This window comes from Cetorhinus maximus, chromosome 23, assembly GCF_964194155.1.
Source record: "Cetorhinus maximus chromosome 23, sCetMax3.hap1.1, whole genome shotgun sequence".
Classification (NCBI taxonomy): domain Eukaryota; kingdom Metazoa; phylum Chordata; class Chondrichthyes; order Lamniformes; family Cetorhinidae; genus Cetorhinus; species Cetorhinus maximus.
Genome location: NC_135901.1, coordinates 11,449,288 through 11,475,105, shown reverse-complemented (window position 1 = coordinate 11,475,105; position 25,818 = coordinate 11,449,288). Strand labels below are relative to the sequence as shown.

General features: G+C 43.7%; 3 protein-coding genes across 9 annotated transcripts; 2 read left to right on the top strand and 1 right to left on the bottom strand.

Annotated features, from left to right (window-relative positions):
* Window positions 1-2,369: 2,369 nt before the first annotated feature.
* LOC144698188 (uncharacterized) lies at window positions 2,370-4,209 on the bottom strand. Its single transcript, XM_078570146.1, has one exon. It carries the CDS (start codon window positions 3,579-3,581, stop codon window positions 2,712-2,714), a length of 870 nt encoding a protein of 289 aa, XP_078426272.1. The 5' UTR covers window positions 3,582-4,209; the 3' UTR covers window positions 2,370-2,711.
* Window positions 4,210-9,028: 4,819 nt separating this feature from the next.
* LOC144698181 (uncharacterized) lies at window positions 9,029-15,255 on the top strand. Of its 3 annotated transcripts, none has more exons than XM_078570131.1 (2): window positions 9,029-9,172; window positions 13,860-15,154. In XM_078570131.1, the coding sequence occupies exon 2, from the start codon at window positions 14,174-14,176 to the stop codon at window positions 15,098-15,100; it is 927 nt and encodes a 308-aa protein (XP_078426257.1). In that variant the 5' UTR covers window positions 9,029-9,172; window positions 13,860-14,173; the 3' UTR covers window positions 15,101-15,154. The 3 variants fall into 3 exon arrangements, with proteins under 3 accessions (XP_078426257.1, XP_078426258.1, XP_078426256.1); XM_078570132.1 differs by lacking the exon at window positions 9,029-9,172 and adding an exon at window positions 10,887-10,970; XM_078570130.1 differs by lacking the exon at window positions 9,029-9,172 and adding an exon at window positions 10,893-11,035 and having other exon boundaries at window positions 13,860-15,255.
* Window positions 15,256-18,418: 3,163 nt separating this feature from the next.
* LOC144698186 (uncharacterized) lies at window positions 18,419-24,961 on the top strand. Of its 5 annotated transcripts, XM_078570140.1 has the most exons (4): window positions 18,419-20,028; window positions 20,335-20,445; window positions 21,185-21,265; window positions 22,537-24,961. In XM_078570140.1, the coding sequence occupies exon 4, from the start codon at window positions 22,646-22,648 to the stop codon at window positions 23,513-23,515; it is 870 nt and encodes a 289-aa protein (XP_078426266.1). In that variant the 5' UTR covers window positions 18,419-20,028; window positions 20,335-20,445; window positions 21,185-21,265; window positions 22,537-22,645; the 3' UTR covers window positions 23,516-24,961. The 5 variants fall into 5 exon arrangements, with proteins under 5 accessions (XP_078426266.1, XP_078426268.1, XP_078426267.1 ...); XM_078570142.1 differs by lacking the exon at window positions 21,185-21,265; XM_078570141.1 differs by having other exon boundaries at window positions 18,419-20,445; window positions 21,185-21,257.
* Window positions 24,962-25,818: the final 857 nt, after the last annotated feature.

Here is a 25,818-nt window from a genome sequence, read left to right as displayed (position 1 = left end):
TGTCACTAATAAACCTTAAAAACTTCACAGAATAATCACCACAGTCATTTTTAAACTGGAGACTTATTCCTGCCATTTCAGTTTCAGTCAGGAACAGAGCACAGTTTTACATCAATCTCTGATTTAAAAGCACATTCCCAGACTGCCTGACTCAGGTTGAACAACCACAGTTGTAAAGGAACCTTCTGCTCTGTGCCTAGGAGCTTTGAACCACGATGGTTCCAAACAGAAATCAGAGGGTTAGATTTACAGGGAGTTTATATTTTTCCATCCATTTTTCTATGTGGCCTTGGACTCCACAAAGCCTGACCTTGGTCATCTTTAGGCTGTATGTACTGCATAGAAGTGGCTGTGACACATTTCTTACACACCTCAGGACTCACCCACATATGGGTTTTGCTGTCAGTGAAGAGAGATGAGAAAGACCAAAGTGTCATTTGTCCCTCTCAGTGTGACCCTGAAGGACTGTGTCCAGGCTAAAGTTCTGTTCCTGCCATATGATCCTCCCTCAGATTGTCCTTTCTGAGCTCCAGCCAGGTGATGTTAAACACTCCGGTGGGAAAGACAAAATTGTACAACAATGTGTGAAAAACAAAGTTTGACATGCTATGTGACATTTATCCGGAATATTAAGCAGCAGCCCATTGATATGGTTTATTAACTTATATACGAACATACGAATTAAGAGCAGGAGTAGGGCACTCGGCCCCTCGGACTTGTTCTGCCATTCAATAAGATCATGGCTGATCTGATTGTAATCTCAATTACACATTCCTGCCGACCCAATAACCTTTCACCCCTTGCTTATCAAGAATCTATCTACCTCCGCCTTAAAGATATTCAAAGACTCTGCCTCAACTGCCTTTTGAGGAAGAAAATTCCAAAGTCTCACAACCCTATGAGAGAAAAAAATAATTCCTCATCTCTTTCTTAAATGGGCGACCCCTTAAGCAGTGGCCCCTAGTTCAAGATTCTCTCAGAAGAGAAAACATCCTTTCCACATCTACCTTGACAAGGCCCCTCATAAGCTTATGTGTTTCAATCAAGTTGCCTCTTACCCGTCTAAACTCCAACAGATACAAGCCTAGTCTGTCCAACCTTTCCTCATAAGACAACCTGCCTATTCCTGGTATTGATCTACTAAACCTTCGCTGAACTGCTTCCAATGCATTTACATCCTTCCTTAAATAAGGTGACCAATACTACACACAGTACTCCAGATGTGGGCTCACCAGTGCCCTGTATAACTGAAGCATAACCTCCCTACTCTTGTATTCAATTCCCCTCGCAATGAAAGATAACATTCTTTCAGTTTTGCTTGTTGCACCTGCATGCTAATATTTTGCGATTCATGCACCAGGGCACCCAGATCCTTCTGAATCTCAGAGCTCTGCAATCTCTCACCATTTGAATAGTATGCTCCTTTTTTTATTCTTCCTGCCAAAATGGACTTGTCACATTTTCCCACATTATACTCCATTTGCCAGATCTTTGCTCACTCACCTAACTTGTTTGGATCCTTTTGTAGGCTCCTTATGTCCTCTTCACAATTTATTTTCCTACCTGTGTGTCATCAGCAAATTTAACAACCGTACCATCGGTTCCTTCATCCAGATCATTTATATAAATTGTAAAGAGTTGAGGTCCCAGCACTGATCCTTGTGGCACACCACTCATCACATCCTGCTAATCAGAAAAAAGACCCATTTATGCCTACTCTCTTCTTCCTGTTAGCTAGCTAATCTTCTATTCATGTCAATATGTTACCCCCTACACCATGAGATTTCATTTTCCGCAATAACCTTTAATGAGGCACCTTATCAAATGCCTTCTGGAAATATAGGTACAGTACATCCACCAGTTCTCCTTTATCCACGGCGCCTATTACTTCTTCAAAGAGCCCCAATAAATTAGTTAAACATGATTTCCCTCTCACAAAACCTTGTTGACTCTGCCTGATTACCTTGAATTTATCTAAGTGCCCTGTTATAATGCTTCTAACATTTTCCCTATGACAGAAGTTAAGTAACTGGCCTATAGTTTTCTGCTCTCTGTCTCCCTCCCTTTTTGAATAAAGGAGTTACATTTTCTCTTTTCCTATCTGACGGAACCTTCTCCAAATCTAACGAATTTTGGAAAATTAAAACCAATGCATCAACTATCTCACTAGCCACTTCTTTTAAGACCCCAGGATCCATCAGGACAGGGGGACTTGTCAGCCCGCAGCTCCAAAAATTTGCTCAATACCACTTCCCTGGTGATTGTAATTTTCTTGAGTTCCTCCCTCCCTTCCAATTCCTGATTTACAGCCATTTCTCACAAGTTACTTCTACCCTCTATGGTGAAGATGATGCAAAATACCTCTTCAATTAATCTGCCATCTCCTTATTTTCCATTAATAACTCCCCTGATTCACTTTCTATAGGAGCAACCTTCACTTTGTTAACACTTTTCATTTTTAAATATCAATATTTACTCTTACTTTCTGTCTTTATATTTCTAACTAGCTTTCTCTCATATTCGAATTTTTCCCTCTTTATTAATCTTTCAGTCATCCTTTTCTTTTTTAAAATTCTGTCCAGTCTTCTGAGCTGCCACTCATCTTTGCACAATTATATTTCAGCAGAAACAAACTCCATCTGTCAGAATGAAAGAATTAAATCCTGAACAGGATTAACAGCAACAGTAACCACAGATTTCAATCCCCATAGTCACTTGTGAACTCGCTGATGTGTCAGCAGGGTGGATGACTGAGTGAATCCCTTCCCACACACGAAGCAGGTGAATGGCCTCTCCCCAGTGTGAACTCGTTGGTGTGTCAGCAGATCCTTTTCACTTTTGAAGGTCTTCTCACATTCAGAACATTTAAAAGGTCTCTGATCAGTGTGAACAAGTTGATGTGTCAGAAGGTGGGATGACCGAATGAATCCTTTTCCACACACGGAGCATGTGAATGTCCTCTCGCCAGTGTGAACTCGCTGATGTGTCAACAGGTCAGATGAATTGGTGTATCCCTTCCCACACATGGAGCAGGTGAATGGCCTCTCCCCACTGTGAATTCGCTGGTGTGTCAGTAGTTTGGAAGGCCGATTAAATCCCTTGCCACAGATAAAGCAGGTGTATGGGCTCTCCCCAGTGTGAATTCTCTGGTGATTCAGAAGCCTGGATAATTGGTTAAATCCCTCTCCACACAAGGAGCAGATGAACGGTCTCTCCCTCGTGTGAATGCGCTGGTGTGTCAGCAGGTAGGATGACTGAGTGAATCCCTTCCCGCACACAGAGCAGGTGAATGGCCTCTCTCCACTGTGAGTTTGCTGGTGCCTCAGAAAGTTTGATGAATGACCGATTGCCTTCCCACACACGGAGCAGATGACTGAACTCTGCTCAGTGTGAATGTGCTGGTGTCTCAGAAGGTTGGATGAACTAGTGAATCCCTTCCCACACACGGAGCAGGTGAACGGCCTCTCCCCAGTGTGACTGCGTTGATGAATTTCCAGCTTTGACGGGGAGCCAAATCCCTTCCCACAGTCCCCACATTTCCACGGTTTCTCCATGGTGCCGGTGTCCTCGTGGCTGTCCATGTTGGATGGTCAGACCAAACCTCTTACACAGTTTATCCCCGCTGTGAATGATTAGATGTTTTTTCACGCTGTGCAATTGGTTAAAACATTTCTCCTTCTACATTAAAGGTTCAATGATATCCAGCACCTGATGTATTGAGTGAATCTGTCAGATTTTGACGTGATTTTTGGTTTGAGTTTCCTGTCAGCAAATCTTCCTGTTCACTTCCTTGAACTGCTGTAGTCCATGTGGTGTCGGCGCTGTTAGGAAGGGAGTTCCAGGATTTCGACCCAGCGACAATGAAGGAACGGCAATATATTCCCAAGTCTGACTTATGATGGAAAAAAGGTTATTGATAAAGCAGCTGAAGATGGTTGGGCCTAGGATACTGTCTTGAGGAATTCCTGCAGCGATGTCCTAGGATTGAGATAACAAAGAATATAAAAAAATTAAACTGACAAATGTTAAATTGTGTTGTTGATAAAAGAGATACCCATTTAATTTTTCAGAAATGACTGATTCCCCAGGGGTTCACTCTGACTCCCCTGACTGACTGACTCAGGGTCCAGTCCTCAATCCCCCCCGATTGGTGACTGAACTCGCTGCTCCTTTGCCCCTCCGGCCTCTGAGCTCCTCTTGCTGTTGTTTCCCAGGACAGTCAATGCCCGCTCTCCAACATGACCCTGTCAGATGGAGTTCAGGGGCTCAGAGGAAGAAAAGAAAATGAGGCGGTGAATCTGAGTTGGGAGAAACAGGATTCAATGGAGAAACTGAGCGGGGGGCGAGCGCAGCCTCAGGAGCAGCGAGTGCGGCTCTCAGAGGCCGAATGAGAGCGGCCGGGCCCGGCGGCCGTGCGGTGATCTCCCCGGGCTGGGGGTCGAGGCTGCCCATTAAAGCAATGCTGCAGCGCCTCCCCCATCCTCGCCGCCGCTTCCAGGTTTCTTCTCCCGTTTCCACCGAGTCCGACTCACAACAAACGAGCCTCCCAGAATGCCCCGCGGCGGGCCCTGGGGAGCATGCGCACTCTCAGCGCCTGGGGAAAGGAGCGAGTTGGATAGAGCGGTTTCTGGGGCGCATGGGGATTGTGGGAATTTCGGCCGCCATTAGCGTAAGAATCAAACAATGGTTCCACCAGAGAAGGAGGACAACTGGCGTGTCTTATCTGCGAGAATCACTCAGCTAATCACACTGTCCCGCCTTTTCTCCATAACCCTGCAATTGATTATCGATACAGAGCTTAGATTAATATAAACTGAAACAGGGTCTAGTGTTGGGATGACTGCGACAGGGCCCAGATTAATCTCAACTGAGACAGGGTCGAGTGCAGTGATTACTGATGCAGCAGGAGGAATAAAATAATCCAAGACCTGATCTCGTGCAGTAATGAAAAGGATGGTGCCTAATGGAATATTAAACAAGACATGGTCTGACTCTAGTACAATAAGGGTAGCCAGGGAAAGGGTAGGCCCACTTAGGGACAGAGGTGGAAATCTGTGTGTGGAGCCAGAAGTAATGGGAGAGATACTAAATGAATACTTCTCATCAGTATTCACCAAAGAGAAGGACTTAGCGGTCGATTTGTCTAGGGAAGAGTGTGTAGATAGCCTGGATCATGTTGAGATCAAAAAAGAGGAGGTGTTAGGCGTCTTGACGAATATTAAGGTGGATAAGTCCCCAGAGCCAGATGGGATCTACCCCAGAGTGCTGAGGGAGGCAAGGGAGGAGATTGCTGGGACCTTGACAGAAATCTTTGTATCCTCACTGGCTACGGGTGAGGTCCCAGAGGACTGGAGAATGGCCAATGTTGTTCCATTGTTTAAGAAGGGTAGCAGGGATAATCCAGGAAATTACAGGCCGGTGAACCTTACGTCAGTGGTAGGGAAATTATTGGAGAAGATTCTTCGTGACAGGATTGACTACCATTTGGAAGAAAATGGGCATATTAGTGAGAGGCAACATGGCTTTGTGAAGGGGAGGTCGTGTCTCACTAACTTGATCGAATTTTTCGAGAAAGTGACAAAGATGATCGACGATGGAAGGGCAGCAGATGTTATATACATGGATTTCAGTAAGGCCTTTGACAAGGTCCCTCATGGCAGACTGGTACAGAAGGTAAAGTTGCATGGGATCAGACGTGAGCTGGCAGGATGGATACAGAATTGGCTTCATCATAGAAGACAGAAGGTAGCAGTGGAAGGGTGCTTTTCTGAATGGAGAGCTGTGACTAGTGGAGTTCTGCAGGGATCAGTGCTGGGACCTTTGCTGTTTGTGGTATACATAAATGATTTGGAGGAAAATGTAACTGGGCTAATTAGTAAGTCTGCAGACGACACTAAGGTTGGAGGAGTTCCAGATAGTGAAGAAGATTGTCAAAGGATACAACGGGATATAGAGAAGTGGCAGATGGAGTTTAATCCGGACAAATCCGAGGTAATGCATTTTGGAAGGTCTCATACAGGCAGGAATTACACAGTAAATGGCAGAACCCTTAAGTACATCGACGGGCAGAGGGATCTGGGTGTACAGGTCCACAGGTCACTGAAAGTGGCAATGAAGGTGGATAAGGTAGTCAGGAAGACATATGGCATGCTTGCCTTCATTGGCAGGGATATTGAGTATAAAAGCTGGGAAGTCATGCTGCAGCTGTATAGAACCTTGGTTAGGTCACACTTGGAATATTGCGTGCAATTCTGGTCACCACATTACCAGAAGGATATGGAGGCGTTGGAGAGGGTGCAGAGGAGGTTTACCAGGAATGCTGGCTGGTCTGGAGGTTTTTAGCTATGAGGAAAGGTTGGAGAAACTCGGATTGTTCTCACTAGAGTGACGGAGATTGAGGGGCACCTTGATAGAAGTTTACAAAATTATGAGTGGCATGGACAGAGTAGATAGTCAGAAGCTTTTTCTCAGGGTGGAAGAGTCAATTACTAGGGGACATAGATTTAAAGTGAGAGAAGAAAACTATAAAGGTGATGTGCGGGGCAAGTTTTTTACACAGAGGTTAGTGAGTGTCTGGAATTCGCTGCCAGAGGAGGTGGTGGAAGCAGGTACGATAATGGTGTTTAAAAGGCAGCTTGACAAATACATGAATAGGTTGGGAATAGAGGGATATGGGCCCCAGAAGTGCAAAATGTTTTAGTTGACGGGCAATATGATCGGTGCAGGCTTGGAGGGCCGAAGGGCCTGTTCCTGTGCTGTACTTTTCTTTGTTCTTTGTTCTAATAACTAATATATATTGTGATATGGCCCACTGTAATGTAACAGGCAAAGGGCCCAAATTACAGTGGTACAGTCGACTGCAGTAGCTACTTTGACTAGTGTAGTGCAAATAGTGAGCTCGTCTCATATAGCAATAACTGAGCCATGGTCAAGATCAGTAAAAAGCAAAACAAGGCCGAGTGCATTATAAACAGGGACAGGGTCTAGTGCAGTAATCTGTGCACTGGGTCTAGTGTACTATAAACCTGGACAGGGTCTAGTACAGTTCAAAATAATATTAAGAAATATTTACATTTATATAGCTTATTTCATGATCACCAAACGTGTCAAAGCACTTTACAACCAATTAAGTCCTTTTGAATTGTTAATAATGTTGTTACTAACACAGGGCCTCGTGTAATATAGGTAGATATAATTAGAGACATGGTCAAATAACTGAGACGGGGCCTAATCAAATATAAACAGAAACATGGTCTAGTTTGTAACAACTGAGACAGCACCAAGGGCATGAATGACAGTCATGTGTAATATAAATAGAGACATGGTCGAGTCTGGTGATAATCAGAGGGGATCCATTGCGGTAATGTCTTGAATATAGCCTATTGTTAAATAATGAGAGATATGATACAATGCGGTAATAACTGAGACAGATCCTGGTTTGTTCTAATTAGAAACATGGTCTAATGCATTAATAACTGAGGAAAGGGCTATTGTAATACAAACAGAGAGATGACCTCGTTAATTTAAATATATTCAGGCTCAATTGTAATAATAACTGTCTAATAAGTGTCTAATTTAATATACACAGAGTCAGAGACTAGCGCAGTAATAACTGAGATAGGGCCTGGTATAATTGAAACAGTGACATTGTCTAGTGCAGTAATCTGAGATGGTGCCTTCTGTAATATAAGCAGAGATACATTCTACTTTAATAGAAACACTGATACAGTCTGTTTTAATATAAACAGGGACACAGTCTGAAGTTTTAATTTCTCTTTTATCAGCAGAAACAGGCATGGTAACAAAGATCAGTTGTGAAACAACTTTATTGAGACAAAGTCAGGACAATGTTTATCAAGTTCATGTAAACGACAGTGAAAAACTCTGGCAGTGATTTACAGTTTAATGTGGGTTATTCCACTCGTATCAAATCTATTCTCTGTTTCTCCTTCTCTTGGCTGCTCCTTCTCCTCCACACAGCCTTGCTCAGGAGGATCTCTTTCATGTTGCCTCTTATCCAATTAACCTCTGCCTGTCCCCAATCAATGCTAATCCCTGTGGTGATCATGCCCTGAGAATGTTTCTCTTAACCAATCAGGTATAGCTCATGGCAGCATTGTTAGCCTTACTTAATCACCTAAGTTTATCATATTCACAGTTCGTGACAGCAATGTTAGCCTTATTTAATCATGTAATGTTCCGTGTATTCACCCTGGTTCTATTTCCCCATGTCTGCAGGCTGCTACACCCTGTTGCCATTTATCTCAGAGAGGCCCCTACATTCTGGCCTTTAGCTCACACAAACAATCTTCAAGAATTTTAGCTTTTAGCTGCAGTAAGTGTTTTAGAGTTTGTCATTATTTCCCAGAATCTTTCTCCCTTGGCATTAATTTATATTAAGCCCTATTTCTCCATTTTCCGACCTCACTATACCACAAAAGAGGTTTTAACAGAGTTCAGTGTTAATAATTTTACACTATCTTCTATTGAAGACCTCTGGTTATTCCTGCTTTGAGCCAATGTGGAAACTTAGCGTTTCAATTGCTAAGGGCAGACGATCGGGTCACTGGACAAAGAATCCAGAAGTGTGGACATAGGTTCAAATCCCACCGTGGCAGTGGGTGGAGTTTAAATTCAATTAATCAATAAGTCTGAAATTGAAAACTGGTCTCAGTAACTGTGACCATGAAGCTATCGTTGATTGTCATAAAAACGCACCTGGTTCTCTAATTTCCTTTTGGGGATGAAATCTGCTGTCCTTACCTGGTCTGACCTACATGTGACTCCCGGCCCACGGTGATGTGGTTGACTTTTAACTGCCTTCGAAAATGGCCGATCAAGCCACTAAGGTCAATGGAAATTAGGTTTTGGTCATAACTGCTAGTCTTGACAGCGACTCCACATCCCATCAAGGTATATTAAAAAAATGATCAATTAACATTTTGTTCCATTTGTTTTCGAACAGGGTGACAATAACTGTTGTCTCATTCTTTAATGGCTCCTTCTTTAACTTCTTTAAACAGGTCACGTTAAGTGAGAGAAAACTGATCCACAGTGACCCAAAAACAAAATACTGCAGAAGCTGCAAATTTGTACTCAAAACAGATATTGTTGGAAACACTCAGCAGGTCAAACAGCCTCTATGGAGAGGGCAATAGCATCAATGCTTAAGGTGAGTGAACCTTCATCAAAAGTTGAAGAATTTAGAGATATAACAGTTCAAAAACAAGTACAGAGTCAAGGATAAGAGGTGAAGAGGAGGAATGAACATTGTTGATGGAAGGCAGGAGTTATTAAATGATAAAGAGGAGGATAATGCAAGACAAACTTTTGTGATGAGACAATAAACTAATGGGACAAGTGAACAAGTAAAAGACAGGTCCAGAGTAGGCATAAATAATAATAACAGAACCATTACCAGCACATACTGTCTGAAATAATGGGAGTGGTGATTATGATCAGTGTAGGAGGCTGAGGACAGAGAATTCAGACTGGGTGTGGGGCAGAGAATTAATATAGCAAATGACCAGATGCTCAGGAATATATTTGAAGATTGAATGGTGATGTTCCACAAAGCAGTTGCCCAATCTTGATTTAGTCACCTTAGTGTGGAGGGGATCACATCATAAGCAGTGAATACACGATCCTAAATTGAAAGAAGTACAAGTAATTTGCTGTATCACTTGGAAAGTGTATTTGGGGCCTCAGAACGTGGGAACCGAGGAGGTGAAAGGGTAGTTGCTGCAACTGCACTGGAATAATGCCAAAACAGCAAGGTTATACCTATCAAGAAAGACTGAACAAGCTGGAGATGTTTTCTCTGGTAAAGAGAGAGTGAGAGATGACCTGATCGAGCTTTTCAGATTATAAAAGAGGTTGACAGGGAAGACAAGTGGAAGATGTTTCCAGTTGCAGATGGCTGAGAATAAATGTGAGTTCATCATCACTAAAACTAATGTGCAATTCCGGAGAAATGTCTTCATCAGGATATAAAAACAGAAAATGCTTCAAATCCTCACCATGTCTGACAGCATCTGTGGATTGGGAAAGATAATTAACATTTCAGCTCTGTGCACTGACACAGTGCAGTTCTGATGAAAGGTTGCAGATCTGAAATGTAAATTATATCTCCCCTCTGCAGATGCTATCAGATCTGCAGAAAATTCCAGAATTGTCTGTTTAAATTTCAGATTTACAGCATCTGCAGTATTTTTTTTTTACTGGGAACATGTTGAGAATCTGGAATTCATCATCAGAAGGGTTTGAGATCCCCATCTGAGCTGGAAACTGATGGGTCAATTCACACCCATGAATAGATCATTCACCAGCTGAACGTGGAAATGGATTCACTCAGTTATTCCATTTACTGACACAGCAGCACAGTCACTCCAGAGAGAGACCACTCAGATGCTACAAGCGTTCAATGGGATTTATTCAGTTTTTCCACCTGTTCACACTGCAGCTTTAAAAGTTCAAAGGACTTTATCCACAATGGGTGCACTCTTCCAGGCAAGACATGGTTTAAATGTTCCATGCATGGGGAAGAAAAATCACTTGTTCACCTTCCAAGCTGCTGAGGCCCCAGTGAGTTCACACTTAACTGTAGTGGTTTGTTCTGTTGTTAATTACACCGATGACAGAATTATGGTGGAGGGCCACATTATTTGCTGTATAAATTAATTTAATAGTTTTCTAGCTTGGCCCCATGGCTCCATCGTAATCCGATCACAAATCATAGTTTTCTATTCAACAATGTCATGTTTCAATGGCGCGGCTCTTACCCAGCATCCGCGACGATACAGAATGTGCCCTATACGCATTAAAGGAAACCCTGGCACAGGCGTAGTGGCGGGTTGTGAATGGCGCGTGCGCATTGTTCCAACTGGCGCATGCGCAACTTGGTTGCTGTAGCGACAGTGAGGCGGTCGTCTCGACTTCGCAACCGGTGAACAACGGCTGATTTTTGGACGGTAATGGAGGCGGCGGAATGGGCGGGGAGGCCTCATAAACACCCAGTGGAGGCCTGGGAACAAAAGTAAGAATGTACACCCAGTGGAGGCCTGGGAACAAAAGTAAGAATGTACCAGTCTCGCATTTAGTCCAAGCGGGGCAGCAGCCGCAGGACTGATCCTGATGACAGGCCCGGGTTAACGGCCGCAATCTTTTCGGTGTCAATGTGCAGCAGGGCGCATGCGCCGATATCCCTGTCAGCAGGAGAAGAGAATATTGTGCATTTCTATCCTGGACTGACAGGGATGGATTTTGGAAACTCCTTTTACAGGGGGGAGAAGGGGAGCATTTACTTTTAGGTGGTGGTGGGTGAGGGTTTTTAAGATTTCGTCAAAGTTGTGATCAGGTTGAAGATACATAAAACCTCTGTCCTTCGCCCCTTCTGCCCCCCCTCTCTCTGTCTCCTTCCTCCCATAGAGGCCAGGGTCTTGTAGGTCCAGACTGACTGGCAGGTTATCCTAACCTGAATATCATAGAATTGTGAACGTGGAAGGAAAAAGCAGTGTTTACAACAGGGAGAAACCGTACATGTGTGCTGTGTGTGGATGAGAATTCAGCCAATCACCTAGCCTGTCGAGACACAAGCACATTAATACCGGGGAGAAACTGTCTCAGTGTGGTGACTGTGGGAAACATCTGGCTTAGTTGTAGAAATATGAAATCCCTCTCCTTCGCAACTTCCTTTCCCTCTTTTTCTCTCAATCTTCCCCTAGAGGCCAGAGTCTTGTGTAGAGTGACTCGGTGGCAGGCTCCATTCCCTGAAGGACATTAGTGAACCTTTTGGATTTTTATGACAATCCAGCAGTTTTCATGGTCACTTTTTCCAAGAGCCAGCCCCAAAAATACCAGATTCATTCAGCTCAATTTCATAACCTGCCTTTGTGGGTTCCTTCTCACTCCCTTTTTTCTTTTGAAGGGCTCTCCTTCAAAATGATCGAGGAGCCTTGAGTTCTTTGCAGATGTAATAAGCAGAATGGATAAAGGGGAACCAGTAGATGGAGTGTGTTTGGATTCACAAAAGGCATTCAATGAACAGTCACATTAAAGGTTACTGCACAAGATAAGAGCTCATGGTGTTGGGGGTGATATATTAGTATGGATAGAGAACTGGCTAACTAACAGGAAAGAGTGAGTTGGGATAAATGGGTCATTTTCAGGCTGGCAAACTGAACTAGTGGACTGCCACAGGGATCAGTGTTGGGGCCTCAACTATTGACGATCTATACTGATGTCTTGGCTGAAGGGACCATAGCATTGTAGCAAAATTTGCTAATGATACAAAGATAGGTACAAAATCAAATTGTGAGGAGGATACAAAAAGTCTGCAAAGGGATATAGATCGGTTAAGTGAGTAGGTAAAAAAATAGCAGATGGAGTATAATGTGGTAAATGTGAGGATGTCCACTTTGGCAGGAAGAATAGAAAAGCAGAATATTATTGAAATAGGGAGAGAGAGAGAGACTGCAGAATGCTGCAGCATAGAGGGATCTGGGTGTCCTTGTACGTGAATTGTGAAAAGTTAGCATTCAGGTACTGCAAGTGATTAGGAAGGCAAATGGAGTGTTGGCCTTTATTGCAAAGAGGATGAAGTATAAAAGTACAACTGTACAGGGCATTGGTAAGACCATACCTGGAATACTGTGTACAGTTTTGGCCTCCTTACTTAAGGAGGGATATACTTGCACTGGAAGCAGTTCAGAGAAGGTTTACTTGGCTGATTCCAGGGATGAAGGTGTTGTCTTATGAGGAAAGGATGGGCCTGTATCTATTGGAGTTCAGAAGAATGAGAGGTGATCTTATTGAAACATACAGGATTCTGAGGAGTCTTGACAGGGTAGATGCTGAGACTATGTTTCTTCTCGTGGGGGGATTGAAAATTAAGGGATACTGTTTAAAAGTGAGGAGTCTCCCATTTAAGATGGTGATGAGGAGGAATATTTTTCTCTCAGAGGGGCATTAGTCTTTGGAATTCTCTTCCACAGAAAGTGTGGAGGCTGTGTCATTGAATATTTCAAGGCTGAGTTAGACAGATGTTTGACCTACAAAAGAATCAAAGGCTAATGGGATTGGGGACAGACAGGAAAATGGAGTTAAGACCACAATCAGATCAGCCATGGTCTTATTAACGGGAGGTGCAGCCTCAAAGGGTGAATGGCCTACTCTGGCTCCTATCTCTTATGATCTTGCCTACCTGAGCAGTACATTGTTATCTCCCTGCAGTCTCCAGCTTTCTATCTCATGACAAAACGTAGAGCAATTTTTGTATTGTTATCCATGTTCTGACATTTAAGTCTGAATCGATAATATAAACCATGAATAAAGGAGCCAGTACTGAGCTCTGTGAAAACCCATTGGAAACAGCCTTCCAATCACAAAAAAACACCTATCGACTGACATTCATCACTTCCTGCCATTGAGCCTATTTTTGATCCAACTTGTAACTTGTTCTGGGATCTCATGAGGTTTTATTTTTCTGCCCAGTCTGCCATGTGAGACCTTGTAGATGTGGAGATGTGGGAGAATCCAAAACTAGGGGCCAGAAATATAAGATAGTTACTGATAAATCCAGTAGGGAAATAAGGAGAAATGTGTTTACTCAGAGCGGTTAGAAAGTGGAACTCACGACCACAGGAAGTGGTTGTGGCAAAAAGCTGAGATAATTTCAAAAGGAAACTAGGCAAGTGCGTGAGAGAAAAAGGAATAGAAAGATAAAGTGAAAGACTGAGCTGAGGTAGATGGGATGGAATGAGAAGCATGTGAAATATAAAGACCTGCAGAGACTAGTTGGGCTGAATGGCCTGTGTCTATTCCGTATATTCTGTGTAATTCTCTGTAAACTTTTTTTACAGGGCATTAGGAGGGGAAGATTTACAGATGGGAAACTAAAACCAATTATCAAGATCTGACAGAGTCACTCGATTCATCAGGGCCTGAATATCATCGGCCTCTGAACACGGAAGGAAATATGTTTGTCCGTGGGAAGAGATTTCAAACATCAGTGTGACTGGGAAAGCACCGAGACACACACACCTGTGTGTGAGTGTTCCACAGCCTGAAAAGAAATCACACCATTCACAGCGAGGAGAAAATGTACATGTGTTCTGTATGTGGACGAAGCTTCAACTGATCTTCCAAGTTGGAGAGACAGAAGGGCACCAGCACCATGGAGAAACCATGGAAATGTGGGGACTGTGGGAAGGGATTCAAATACCAGTCGCAGCTGGAAACTCATCGACGCACTCACACTGGGGAGAGACCGTTCACCTGCTCCTTGTGTGGGAAGGGATTCACTCGGTCATCTGACCTTCTGAGACACCAACTCACTCACACTGAGGAGAGGCCGTTCACCTGCTCCATGTGTGGGAAGGGATTCATTAATTCATCAGATCTTCGGACACACCAGCGAGTTCATACTGGAGAGAGGCCATTCACCTGCTCTGCCTGTGGGAAGGGATACACCCAGTCAGCCCACCTGCTGGCCCACCAGAGAGTTCACACTGGGGAGAGGCCATTCACCTGCTCTGAGTGTGGGAAGGGATTCTCTCGGTCATCCCACCTCACTGCACACCAACAGGTTCACACAGATGAGAGACCTTTTAAATGTTCTGACTGTGAGAAGAGCTTTAAACGCAAGTACCAGTTGCTGACACACCAACACATTCACACTGGGGAGAGGCTGTTCACCTGCTCCGAGTGTGGGAAGGGATTCATTCATTCATCTGACTTTCTGATACACCAGCGAATTCACACTGGGGAGAGGCCATTCACCTGCTCTATGTGTGGGAAGAAATTCTCCCGATTATCCCGCCTCACTGCACACCAACTTGTTCACACTGATCAGAGACCTTTTAAATGTTCTGACTGTGAGAAGAGCTTTAAAAGCAGACGTGAATTGCTAGTACACCAACGTACACACACTGGGGAGAGGCCGTTCACCTGCTCCAAGTGTGGGAAGGGATTCGTCCATGCATCCAACCTGCTGAGACACCAGCGAGTTCACACTGGGGAGAGGCTGTTTACCTGCTCCGAGTGTGGGAAAGGATTCACTCAGTCATCCCACCTGGTGAGACACCAGCGAGTTCACAAGTGACTGCAGGGGTTGGATTCTGCTGTTCTTGCTGCTGTTAATCATGCTCAGGATTGAACCATGTTTATTCTGAAAGTCAGTGTTTCTTTCTGCTGATGTTAATAATTGAACTGAAGTTTAGTATTCTGATTATACATCAAATAAACTCCCTTTGTTTTAAACATATTGTTGTACGGTTTTGTCTTTCCCACCTGAGTGTTTAACATCACCTGGCTGGAGCTCAGAAAGGACAATCTGGGGGAGGATCATTCGGCAGGAACAGAACTTCAGCCTGGACACTGTCCAGGAGCACGATGACCATCGTGTCCCTGTTGGATAAAATCAAACACAGTTTATTTTCCATCTAGTTATCTGACCTTTTCAGTTTGTCGAGTTTACACTGATTTCCATGGTAACACAGATATTGTGTTTCCTTCTCTTGTTACTGAATACTCAATCTAAGATTTGTTTCTCCCAATTTATCCAGATCATCATATGAACCTTCCCAAGTAGCCCCCCAGACTGACCCCCTTTAACAATGTTTTTAACATTACTTCATCTCCCATCGGACAGTTAATTTAACGGGTGGGGTGCTTTTCCCGGGAGGTGTTGAGATGGGCAGCACCATCTTCTTCACTGCCTGTAGCAGGGAGAATGCTGAGGTTTGTTGAAGGTTCTGGAGAAACTGGTCATGAGTCTGTCAAGTAGCCATGGGGAGTGTGACCCGGGGGGGGATTCACAATCTGGAGTGGGTGACCTGTCGTGAGCTGAAATGGGCTGCGACCGGGGAGTGAACAGGAGGGGAGTGAATGGTCATTAAGACACCAGACAAGGCAGTGACCCAGTCATTGGCCTTGACCAGATCATCAGCTCCCTTCGTGACAGCTTTTTTCAGTGTTGTTTCTCCGGAGTGAATAAAGCTCTCGATCATCCCACTGGACTCTGGGTGGTTGTGGGTTTGGAAATGTTATTCCACAACCACAAGATGACAGAGCTGCTGTATTACTACTGCTGTGAAATTAGAACCATTGTCACTTCTATCCTTTTCAGAAAGTCCCATCTGGTAAAGATCTGTTCCCACAAGATTTTAGCTGTAGTGACTGCATTTTTACAGACAGGGAAAGCTTCAGTCCACCAGGTAAACATATCTATAACTACCAGGATAGAGTGGTCCCCTCCTTTACTGTGGGTTGTGGGCCTGTGTAAGTTTCCCAGGGACAGAATTCAGATGGGACATCCCATTGGCATCTTACATTTTGCAGGGCCAGATTCATCTGGACACAGATGAGACACAGGTTCAGGTGATAATGGGCAGCCTGGTGCATCCTCAGCCACCAAGAGTAATTATGTAACATATCGAGGACTGGAAACAGAGAAACACTCCCCTAATTTGCTTCATAAACAAAATTCATTCTTTTCTAAGCCATGAAGATATGAACCAAATCAAAATTAGAGCCATCCTCGTAATAGAAAACCTCATCATGTAGGATGAGTGAATCCTTACTTGCTGTGAGGGATGAGGGAAAATCTTTCCAATGCTGTACTGCCTCTTTGACCATAGTCACATCAGGGTCAGGGTCCTGACAAGTTTTCAAATCAGGTTTAACTGCAGTCTGTCGTACTGGTGCAACTCATTGTGTTTTGAGTGGATTCCATGGAATCCCCTCTGGAGCAGCTTTCCTGGTGAGTCAGTCTGCCTGGTTATTACCATCACCCTCTGCACTAACTCCTGCTGCTGATGTACCTTCACATTACAAATCACAATTTGTACTGGACACTTATCAGCAATATCCCAAATCATTCAGAGTTTGGATTGGTGGGTGAGTGGTTTCCTTTCTGCTGTGGAGAAGCTATGTTTTTTTTTTCCAGAGAGGTAAGTTTTCCCTGAGGGAGTTACAACCAAAGGATAGTTTCAGGATAGTTGGAGATTCCATCAGTAACAGTTTGAAGGGCTGTGATCACAATAACAGCAGACTTCTGGGCTAAATATTGTAGTGGGTATTGAATAAAGGTACTACAGCTATCATGAAGCAAAATCACAGCACGAGTCTGATACAGTCCTTCTTTATAAAACCGAGACTCATCCACATAAACCCGAGTGGAGTTTAACAGTTGTGTGGCCTTGATAGGCCCATTGGACACGGCCTCTTTCATCTGACAAGCATATAGTATTCTTTCATACTGCAACATCCCAGCCAATTGATATTTGTGAGGTTACAGGATATTAATACCATGCTTTGTAACTCCATAATTAATCTACTCTATCACACTGGGGATACTCCCTTAGTTTGGCCCTTTCTTAATAATACCACTGTGGTATCTGGGGTGTGTAGAATTATTCAATTAAACTCCACCAGGTACTCTATGTCCTTAACGCTTAAGCAATGTACTTAAGGATGCTGGAGATCTGAAATAAAAACAGAAGATTCTGGAAAAACTCAGCAGGTCTGGCAGCAGCTGTGAAGAGAGAAACAGAGTTAATGTTTCAAGTACAGTATGACTCTTCTTCAGAAGTGAAGAGAGGTAGAAATAGGATGGGTTTTATGCTGTTGAAAAAGGGGGGAACGGTCAGGTAGAACGATGGTGAAGGTCGGGGATAGGTTAGAGGGTGGGAGAAATTAAATAACAAAGATATAATTGAATTAAAGGCAAAAAGAGTGGTAAAGGCTGTAACAAAATAAACAAAACAGTAGCTGAATGAAAAAGTAAATTAATTGGAAAAGCAAAATTCAAAATGTGTTTGATTTATCTTCAATCTGAATATGAAGTTATGTAAATTTGACACAATTGTGTGCATTTGTGACTGTTTTCTCCACCCATTTGCAAACAATCAGAGAAGTTACCCCTTTCCACTGACAGCATCATGACGATTTGAGCTAAAGATTTTGCCTTTTAAAGATTTGGCTAATTCCCATTTGTATCTTTCGAGACAAAGTGCTTCAGAACGGGAGATATGAGAGTTATCTCCAACCTGATTGCAAATGCTTCTGTGTCTGATATAAAAACATCATATTATGTGAATGTCACATTGGACAGTAACATTCCTCCACTACTCTTGAATGAGATAGAATGGTAATTAATGGGATGCTGCACTTAGAATAAAAGAGAAAAATCACAACACCAAATGGGAATTGGAATGACTCACTCTGAGTACAGTTCAGTAGAAAAGATCAGCCTGGTATTGTCACGACTCACTGGGGATAGTGCACTGTAATAGCAAGCCCCACTGGTCCCTGAGCTGAGACAAATGTGAGAAGTTTGATTAGACCACCAAATTGCCCAAATTTTACCTAACTGTAATTTAAATTAGACTAACAATACGAGCACCAAGTTTGTAAAGTTAACAAGTAAATAACTGTTTATTAAACAAATTATCTGTGACCAGTGGCAATCGGAAGAAAAATGAACTGCTAACTTTTAACTCTATAACTTAAACTCGACCCCTTCTTAACCCTTATACACACACACACATGCACGCATACAAAACATGGGTTTTAAGGTTGAGGTAAAAACAGTTCAATGGCACCAATCCAGACTATGGGATTAGATGGGTTGATTTTGATTGATGTCTTCCGAAATTCCTTGCAGCTCATTGTTAATGACACGAGATGATCTTCCATCACTTTCTGACTGTCGTTCACTGGTTGAAAACTTGCTTTTCAATGTCTCTACTGGTGATTTTCCTCCTTTCCATCTGGCTTGGGGTTTTCAAAGCAATCAGGTCACAGGGATATTAAGAAAAGCCAGCTATCTGTTATGGCAGAATTACTGAAATCTTTCAAATACAGGAGAGAGGTTTCAGGCGTCTCCTCTTAGCAGGCTAGGAGCTGTTCTCTCTGCTCACTGTGCTTTCATACAAAACCTTGATCACCTGATCAGGAGCCAATTAAAACATTGTTGCCAGGCAGTTCCCCTTTCCAGCTACATTCTGTCCAATCTGGCACTCTGTTCCTGGGAATCGCAACATTGTATATTTTACATCCTGCAGCACCGGTAGTTTTAAAGCCACAATCCAAGAAAATAAATGATATGTTATTTACAACAGTCCAACAGAAAATAAAAAGCTATGTTCCTTACAGTGTCCATGTCCACTCTGGTGAAAGTCAGGAAAGTACAGAATCAATCTTCAATATTTCACAGGGGCATCATTCAGATGGGACATGTACATTGGGATCTTTCATTTCAAAAGGCTAGTGACGAACATCCTGGTGCATTCTCAGCCATCAATAGCAATTATGAACAGATGGAGGGCTCGAACGAGAAACACTCCCCAATTGGATCCCGAAACAAAAATAATTCTTTTTGCAGGCATCAAGGTGTCACCCAAGTCAAATTAAAGCTATCCTTGTGATAAAAAATCTCATCATGTAGGACGAGTGAGTCCTTATTTGCTGTGAGGGATGAGGGGAATTCTTCCCTGTAGTGTACGGCCTCTTTGGCCTTAGTCACATCAGGGTTAGGGTCCTGACAATTTTTAAAATCAGTTTTAACTGGAGTTTGTCGTACCGGTGCCAATGATTGTGAATTTTCAGCATCGGGGATAGAGAGAGGGGGGAACCAGTGACTGTGGGATTGAACTCAGCAGAATCAGCAGCACCTTCAGGAAAGGGGAGAGAGAAAACAGTGGGAAAATCCTTAAAATTTCTGTGTATTTCCAGGGGAGAGCAGCAGCTTAAATCAATTCGAAAAATTGAGCATGGCAGAGCATCAATTCACTAAGATTTGTGGGTGTGCTTTCTTTTAATCTATCTCAATTTGGTCGCATTTTTTTCCAGTTCCTATTTGGAGCAGCAATGGCGCTTCTCTTACCCAACATTCCCTGCGGAAGCGAACGTGCCCTATTCCCTCTATAGGAGTCCATTGCGCAGCCGCAGCACTGGACAGTATCTAAAGCATGCGCAGTGTCAGTTTGATAAGAACCCTGCGAGTGCTGGAGACGCTTCTTGCAACGGGTGAAAGTCAGCGGGACGGAGGGACAAAGGGAGCCGGGAATTGGATGGGGCAATGGGGAGGGAGAGGAGGCTTCATAAATAGCTGATGTCGGCTCCAAATCCCGAAAAAGACGCTGCAAGTCTCGTGTATGCAGCACCGGGGCTTATTACCGGGAACAGGCCCAGGTTAACCGTCGACATCTTGGTTCTGCGGGTAGGATTGCGCATGCGCGAATAACTTAGTGACGCAACAGAGCCGTCTTCAGGGTCCCGGTGACCAGGAGAGAAAACATTCACTCATTGATTTCATTCTCATTCTGCACACAGGAGCTGGTGACAGGCTTGGGTTAATGGCAGTCAACTTTAGAGCGGCAAGGTGTTGCAGGGAGCCTGCACGGTCGTCTGAAGAACATGAGAACAAAAGCAGCAGAATAAGCAGTAAGCATTTGGCCCATCAAGCCTTCTCCATTCAATAAGATCATGGCTGATCTGATTGTGGCCTTAACTCCACATTCCTGCCGCCGTCCCCCTACCTCCATAACACTTGATTTCCTTGTAGCTCAAAACTCTCTTTGACACAGCCTTGAATATATCCAATGACCCAGTCTGCACTGCTCACTGGGGAAGAGAATTCCAAAGACATAAAATTCTTAAGATTACTGTTTAAGCACCAAAATTTGAAAATTCACATCCTTGTGAAGAGAATAAATTTCTCTTCATCTCAGTTTTACATGGGAGATGCCTTGTTTTTAAACTGTGTTCCCTAGTTCTAGATTCCTCCATGAGGGGAAACATCCTCTCAGCCTCTACCATGACAAGCACCCTCAGAATCTTACATGTTTCAATGAGATCACCTCTCATTCTTTTAAACTCTTATAAGTATAGACCCAACCTGTTCAACCTTTCCCCAGGAATCAGCCAAGTGAACCTTCTCTGAACTGCTTTCATTGCAAATATGTCCCTGCTTAAGTAATCCTGGGCCAAGAGCAGAAGGAGAGACATTGTGAATTTTTATCCTGGACTGAGAGGGATGGATTTTGGAAACTCCTTTTACAGGGGGTTAAAAGGGGAGAGTTTACACACAGCAAACTCAAACCAAGTGAAATGTTTGTCTTTCTGAATTTGTAATCTCAACTGACACTTATGACTTTTGTAATCTCCTTTTATGAGGAGTTAGAAGATATGAAGATTGTGAGATTTTTCTCTTACTCCAGTGCTTCTGATATCTTTTCAGCTTCAGGCTTCAACAGGTTCAGAAGTGAGTATTATTGAACATTCATGTACACTTTAGAGCTTTTAGTGCTGTGCTGTGGTTCCAAGACTCTCGGACTGGTGTGGGTCCTTTACTGTGGATCTGAATCCATGTCTATCTATTGCTCTGCTTCACCTCTGCCTTCCCTGATCACCTCTCTGTCATTGTCTAACTTCCTCTGTCTCAAATAGTGGGTTTATTTTAACCATGTTTGGTAATTTACTGTTATTTCTGCCAAATCAGGTTCCCAGTGTTGCCCACCACCCCCCAGGTTTTTTTTATTCATTCACGGGATGTGGGCATCGCTGGCTAGGCCAGCATTTATTTCCCATCCCTAATTGCCCTTAGAAGGTGGGGGCGAGCTACCTTCTTGAACCACTACAGTCCTTCTGGTGTAGGGATTTGAAAACAAGGATGTGAATTTTCAAATTTTTGTGCTTAAACAGGAACCTTTGTAGGTCAGTGAGCCCAGGCATGATGGGTGAACAATATTTGGTGCGAGTAAGGATACAGGCAGCATTGATTTACATGACCTCAAAGTTACAAGGAAGCGAAATGTGGGAGGCTGGCTAAGAGTGCCTTAGAATAGTTAAGCCCAGAAGCAATAAAGGAATGGATGAGTGTTTCAGAAGCAGATGAGCAGAGACAAGGACAGAGTCAGGTGATGTTACTGAGATGAAAGTGGTCTTGGTGTTTATGCAGGTATGTGGTCAGAAGCTCTGTTTGGAGTGAATCTGAGATTGTGAACAGTGTGGTTCAGCCTCAGATAGTTGCCGAGGAGAGGGATGGAGTCAGTGGTCAGAGAGTGGAGTTCGTAGCGGGGACTGAAGACAATGGTTTTCATCTTCCCAACATTTAATTGGAGGAAATTTCTGTTCACCCAGAACTAGATGTCAAACAAGTCAGGATGGTGTGAGACTTGGAGAGGAACTTGGAGGCAATGGTGTTCGCTTACACCTGCTACCCTGGTCCTTTAGCTGATGGAGGTACAGGGTTTGGGAAATTCTGTCAAAGTTTTGGCCGAGTTGTAGATGTATAACATCCCTCTCCTTCGCTCCTGCCTCTTCCATGTATTTCTATCATCCCATAGAGGCAATGTCTTGTGTAGGTCCAGGCTGGGTAGCAGGGTCCCTTCAATGAAGCACATTAGTGACCATCTGGCAGCTTTCACTTTTTCCTAGTCTCAGGACCCACGAATTATCCGATTCATTCAGTTCAGTTTCACATCCTGCCTTACTTTCAGAATCCTTTTTTTCTGTTTGAAATCAATTTCACAGGGTATTAGAAGTGGAGGATCTGAATTTGGGAAACTCAGCCCAAACATCACATCAGGATCTGACAGAGTCGCCCAATTTATTGTAACCTGAATATCATCAGATTCTGAACATGGAAAGAAAAAGCACCGTTCACAGTGGGGACAAACCGTACACGTGCTCTGTGTGTGGACGAGGCTTCAGCAGATCATCTGGGCTCACAAACCATAAATGCAGTCACACTGGACAGACACCTTGGAAATGTGGGGACTGTGGGAAGGAATTCTATAACCTGTCAAAGCTGAAAACTCATCAACACAGTCACACTGGGGAGAGTCCGTTCACCTGCTTGGTGTGTGGGAAGGGATTCACTCAGTCATCAATTCTGCTGAGACACCATCGAGCTCACACTGGGGAGAGGCCATTCGCCTGCTCTGAATGTGGAAAGGGATTCACTCAGTTATCCATCCTGGTAACACACCAGAGGGTTCACAGTGAGGAAAGACCTTTTAAATGCCCAGACTGCGGGAAGTGCTTTAAAAGTTCCTGGGAACTGATTTCCCATCAAAGTGTTCACACTGAGGAGAGACCTTTTAAATGTCCAGACTGTGGAAAGTGCTTTAAAAGTTCCAGGGAACTGATGTCCCATCAACGTGTTCACACGAAGGAGAGACCTTTTAAATGCCCAGACTGCAGGAAGTGCTATAAAAGCTCTGGGGAATTGATGCGACATCAACGTGTTCACACTCAGGAGAGACCGTTCAGGTGCTCTCACTGTGGGACTGGGTTCAGGCAATCGTCTCAACTCATTGTACACCAGCGAATTCACACTGGGGAGAGGCCGTTCACCTGCACTGTGTGTGGTAAGGGATTCACTCAGACATCTCACCTCATGAAACACCAGCGAATTCACACCAGGGAGAGGCCGTTCACCTGCACTGAGTGTGGGAAGAAATTCACTCGTACATCCCACCTGCTGACACACCAACAAGTTCACAAGTGAATTCTGGATTTACGGGGATTTACAGCTTTGGGAGTGGAAAAGAGAGGAAAAAAGGTTCCATAGAAACTAGAATAATCTGTTCTGAATTTCTATCCTGGACTGACAGTGATGAATTTTGTAAACTCCTTTTGCAGAATATTAAAAGGAAGGATTTGCAGATGTGAAACTCAAGCCAAATGTCACATCACTTTCTGGTTGACTCACTTGATGCATCAGGACCTGAATACCATTGGACTTTGAATGTGGAAAGAGAAATGTTTGTCTGTTCTGTCTGTGGGAAAAGATTTCAAGCATCAGGGTGACTGGAAAAGCACCAAGACACACACACCTGAGTGAGAGTGTTCCAGTGAACTGACTGCGGAAAGAGCTTTAACCGGTTACACAGCCTGAAAATACATTGCATTGTTCACAATAGGGAGAAAACATACACGTGTTCCCTGTGTGGACGAGGCTTCAACAGATTATCCAACCTGGAGAGACACAGGCAGTCATCCACCCTCACCTCACACCAGCGAGTTCACAATGGGGAGAGGCCGATCACCTCTGCATGTGAAAAAGAATTCACTCATTCATCCATTCTGTGGTCACACCAGTGAATTCACACTGCGGAGAAGCCTTTCAGCTGTATTTCCTGTAGAAAAAGGTTCAGCCAGTCACCTGACCTCAAGGCACACCAGTGAATTAACACTGGGGAGAGGCCGTTAACCTGCTCTGAGTGTGGGAAGGGATTCACTCAGTCATCCACCCTGCTGACACACCATCAGACTCATACTGAGAAGAAGCTATTCAGCTGCACTTCATGTGGAAAGGGTTTCAGGCAATCATCCACCCTCACTGCTCAGCAACGCACGCACACTGGGAAGAAGCCATTCACCTGCTCCGTGTGTAGGAAGGGATTCGCTCAGTCTGGCAGCCTGCATTCACATGAACGCACTGACACTGGGGAGAAGCCATTCACCTGCTCTGTATTTGGGAAGGGATTCATTCAGTCATGGTATCTGCTGCCACACCAGTGAGTTCATAAGTGATTCCAGAAGTTGGATTCTCCTGTTTTTGCTGCTGTTAATCACATCCAGGACTGATAGTCTGACAATATTAGGTTTGTTTCCGCTGATTTAACAGCCCTATAACTAGCTGGAGTTTAATATTCTGGAGATGGTACTGATTTTTGGGACTGCAGTATCCTTTTTTAATAACACCATCTCTGATCTTTCCCCTTAATTCAAGAATTCTCAACAAGAACTCATTTACAATAAAATTATGAACTTTTACTTCAATCCTAAATCGGCCTTTGCAAAATCTAAAATTCAGTGTCTGAAAGGGTCCACTGATTAACATCTCCAATTAGAAAGTGCTGATTGTTGGCAAGGATTAATCAGGATCCACAGGATACGTGTGATATAAAAATCATCACATTATAGAAAAACAAAGGTGACAGAGGAGATTGCAACAACTACAGGGACATCTCATTCCTTAGAGTCACTGGGAAGGCCTTCGCTGGAGTCATGCTTAAAGACTCCATCTGCTTGCAGACTGAGTGTATCCAGAAGCACAGTGCGGTTCCTGTGCTGGCAGATCTACAGTGAACATGATCTTCTCCATACACCTGCTATAAGAGAAGTGTAGTGAACAGGATATACCTCTTTACCTGACTATTATAGATCTCAGTAAAGCATTCAACACCATCAGCAGGGCAGGACTCTCCAAGATTTTGGAGAAAATTGACTGTCCCCCAAAGCTGCTCAGTCTGATCTGCTCCTTTCATGACAACGTGCAGTGACTGTACAGTTTGACGGCACCACTTCCGACAGTTTCAGGGTGAAGAATGGAATGAAACAGACGCCTACACTGAAAACAACAACCCACAATGACAGCTGATCACCATGACTAATAATAACTTCTATCAGGGAGATAGAACAGGGAGATGTGACGTTGAATGGTGAAATGAGTCATGAGATAAGTACATTTAAAGTCCAGAAAGGTGTTGTTTAAATCAGTGCATCCCAAACTTTTTCCCAGTGTGACCACAGTTTAATGCCTCAGACTTCGTGTGACCCCAGAGTGAAAATTTGAAGGGATGAGAATTGTGACAGGGGAGGGGGTGGGGGGTGGGGGTGCTTCAGCTGTTGAGCGGGTTTGGGGGGGATTATTAATGTATTTGAACTCATTATTAATGTAATAGCGTCCTGATTATTCATTTATTTATAGGATGCTGATTATTGACACAATGGCAAATAACTTAAATGTGACAGGATTCTGATAGTTGATGCCATTGGACTCTGATTATGAATTGAAATAACTCT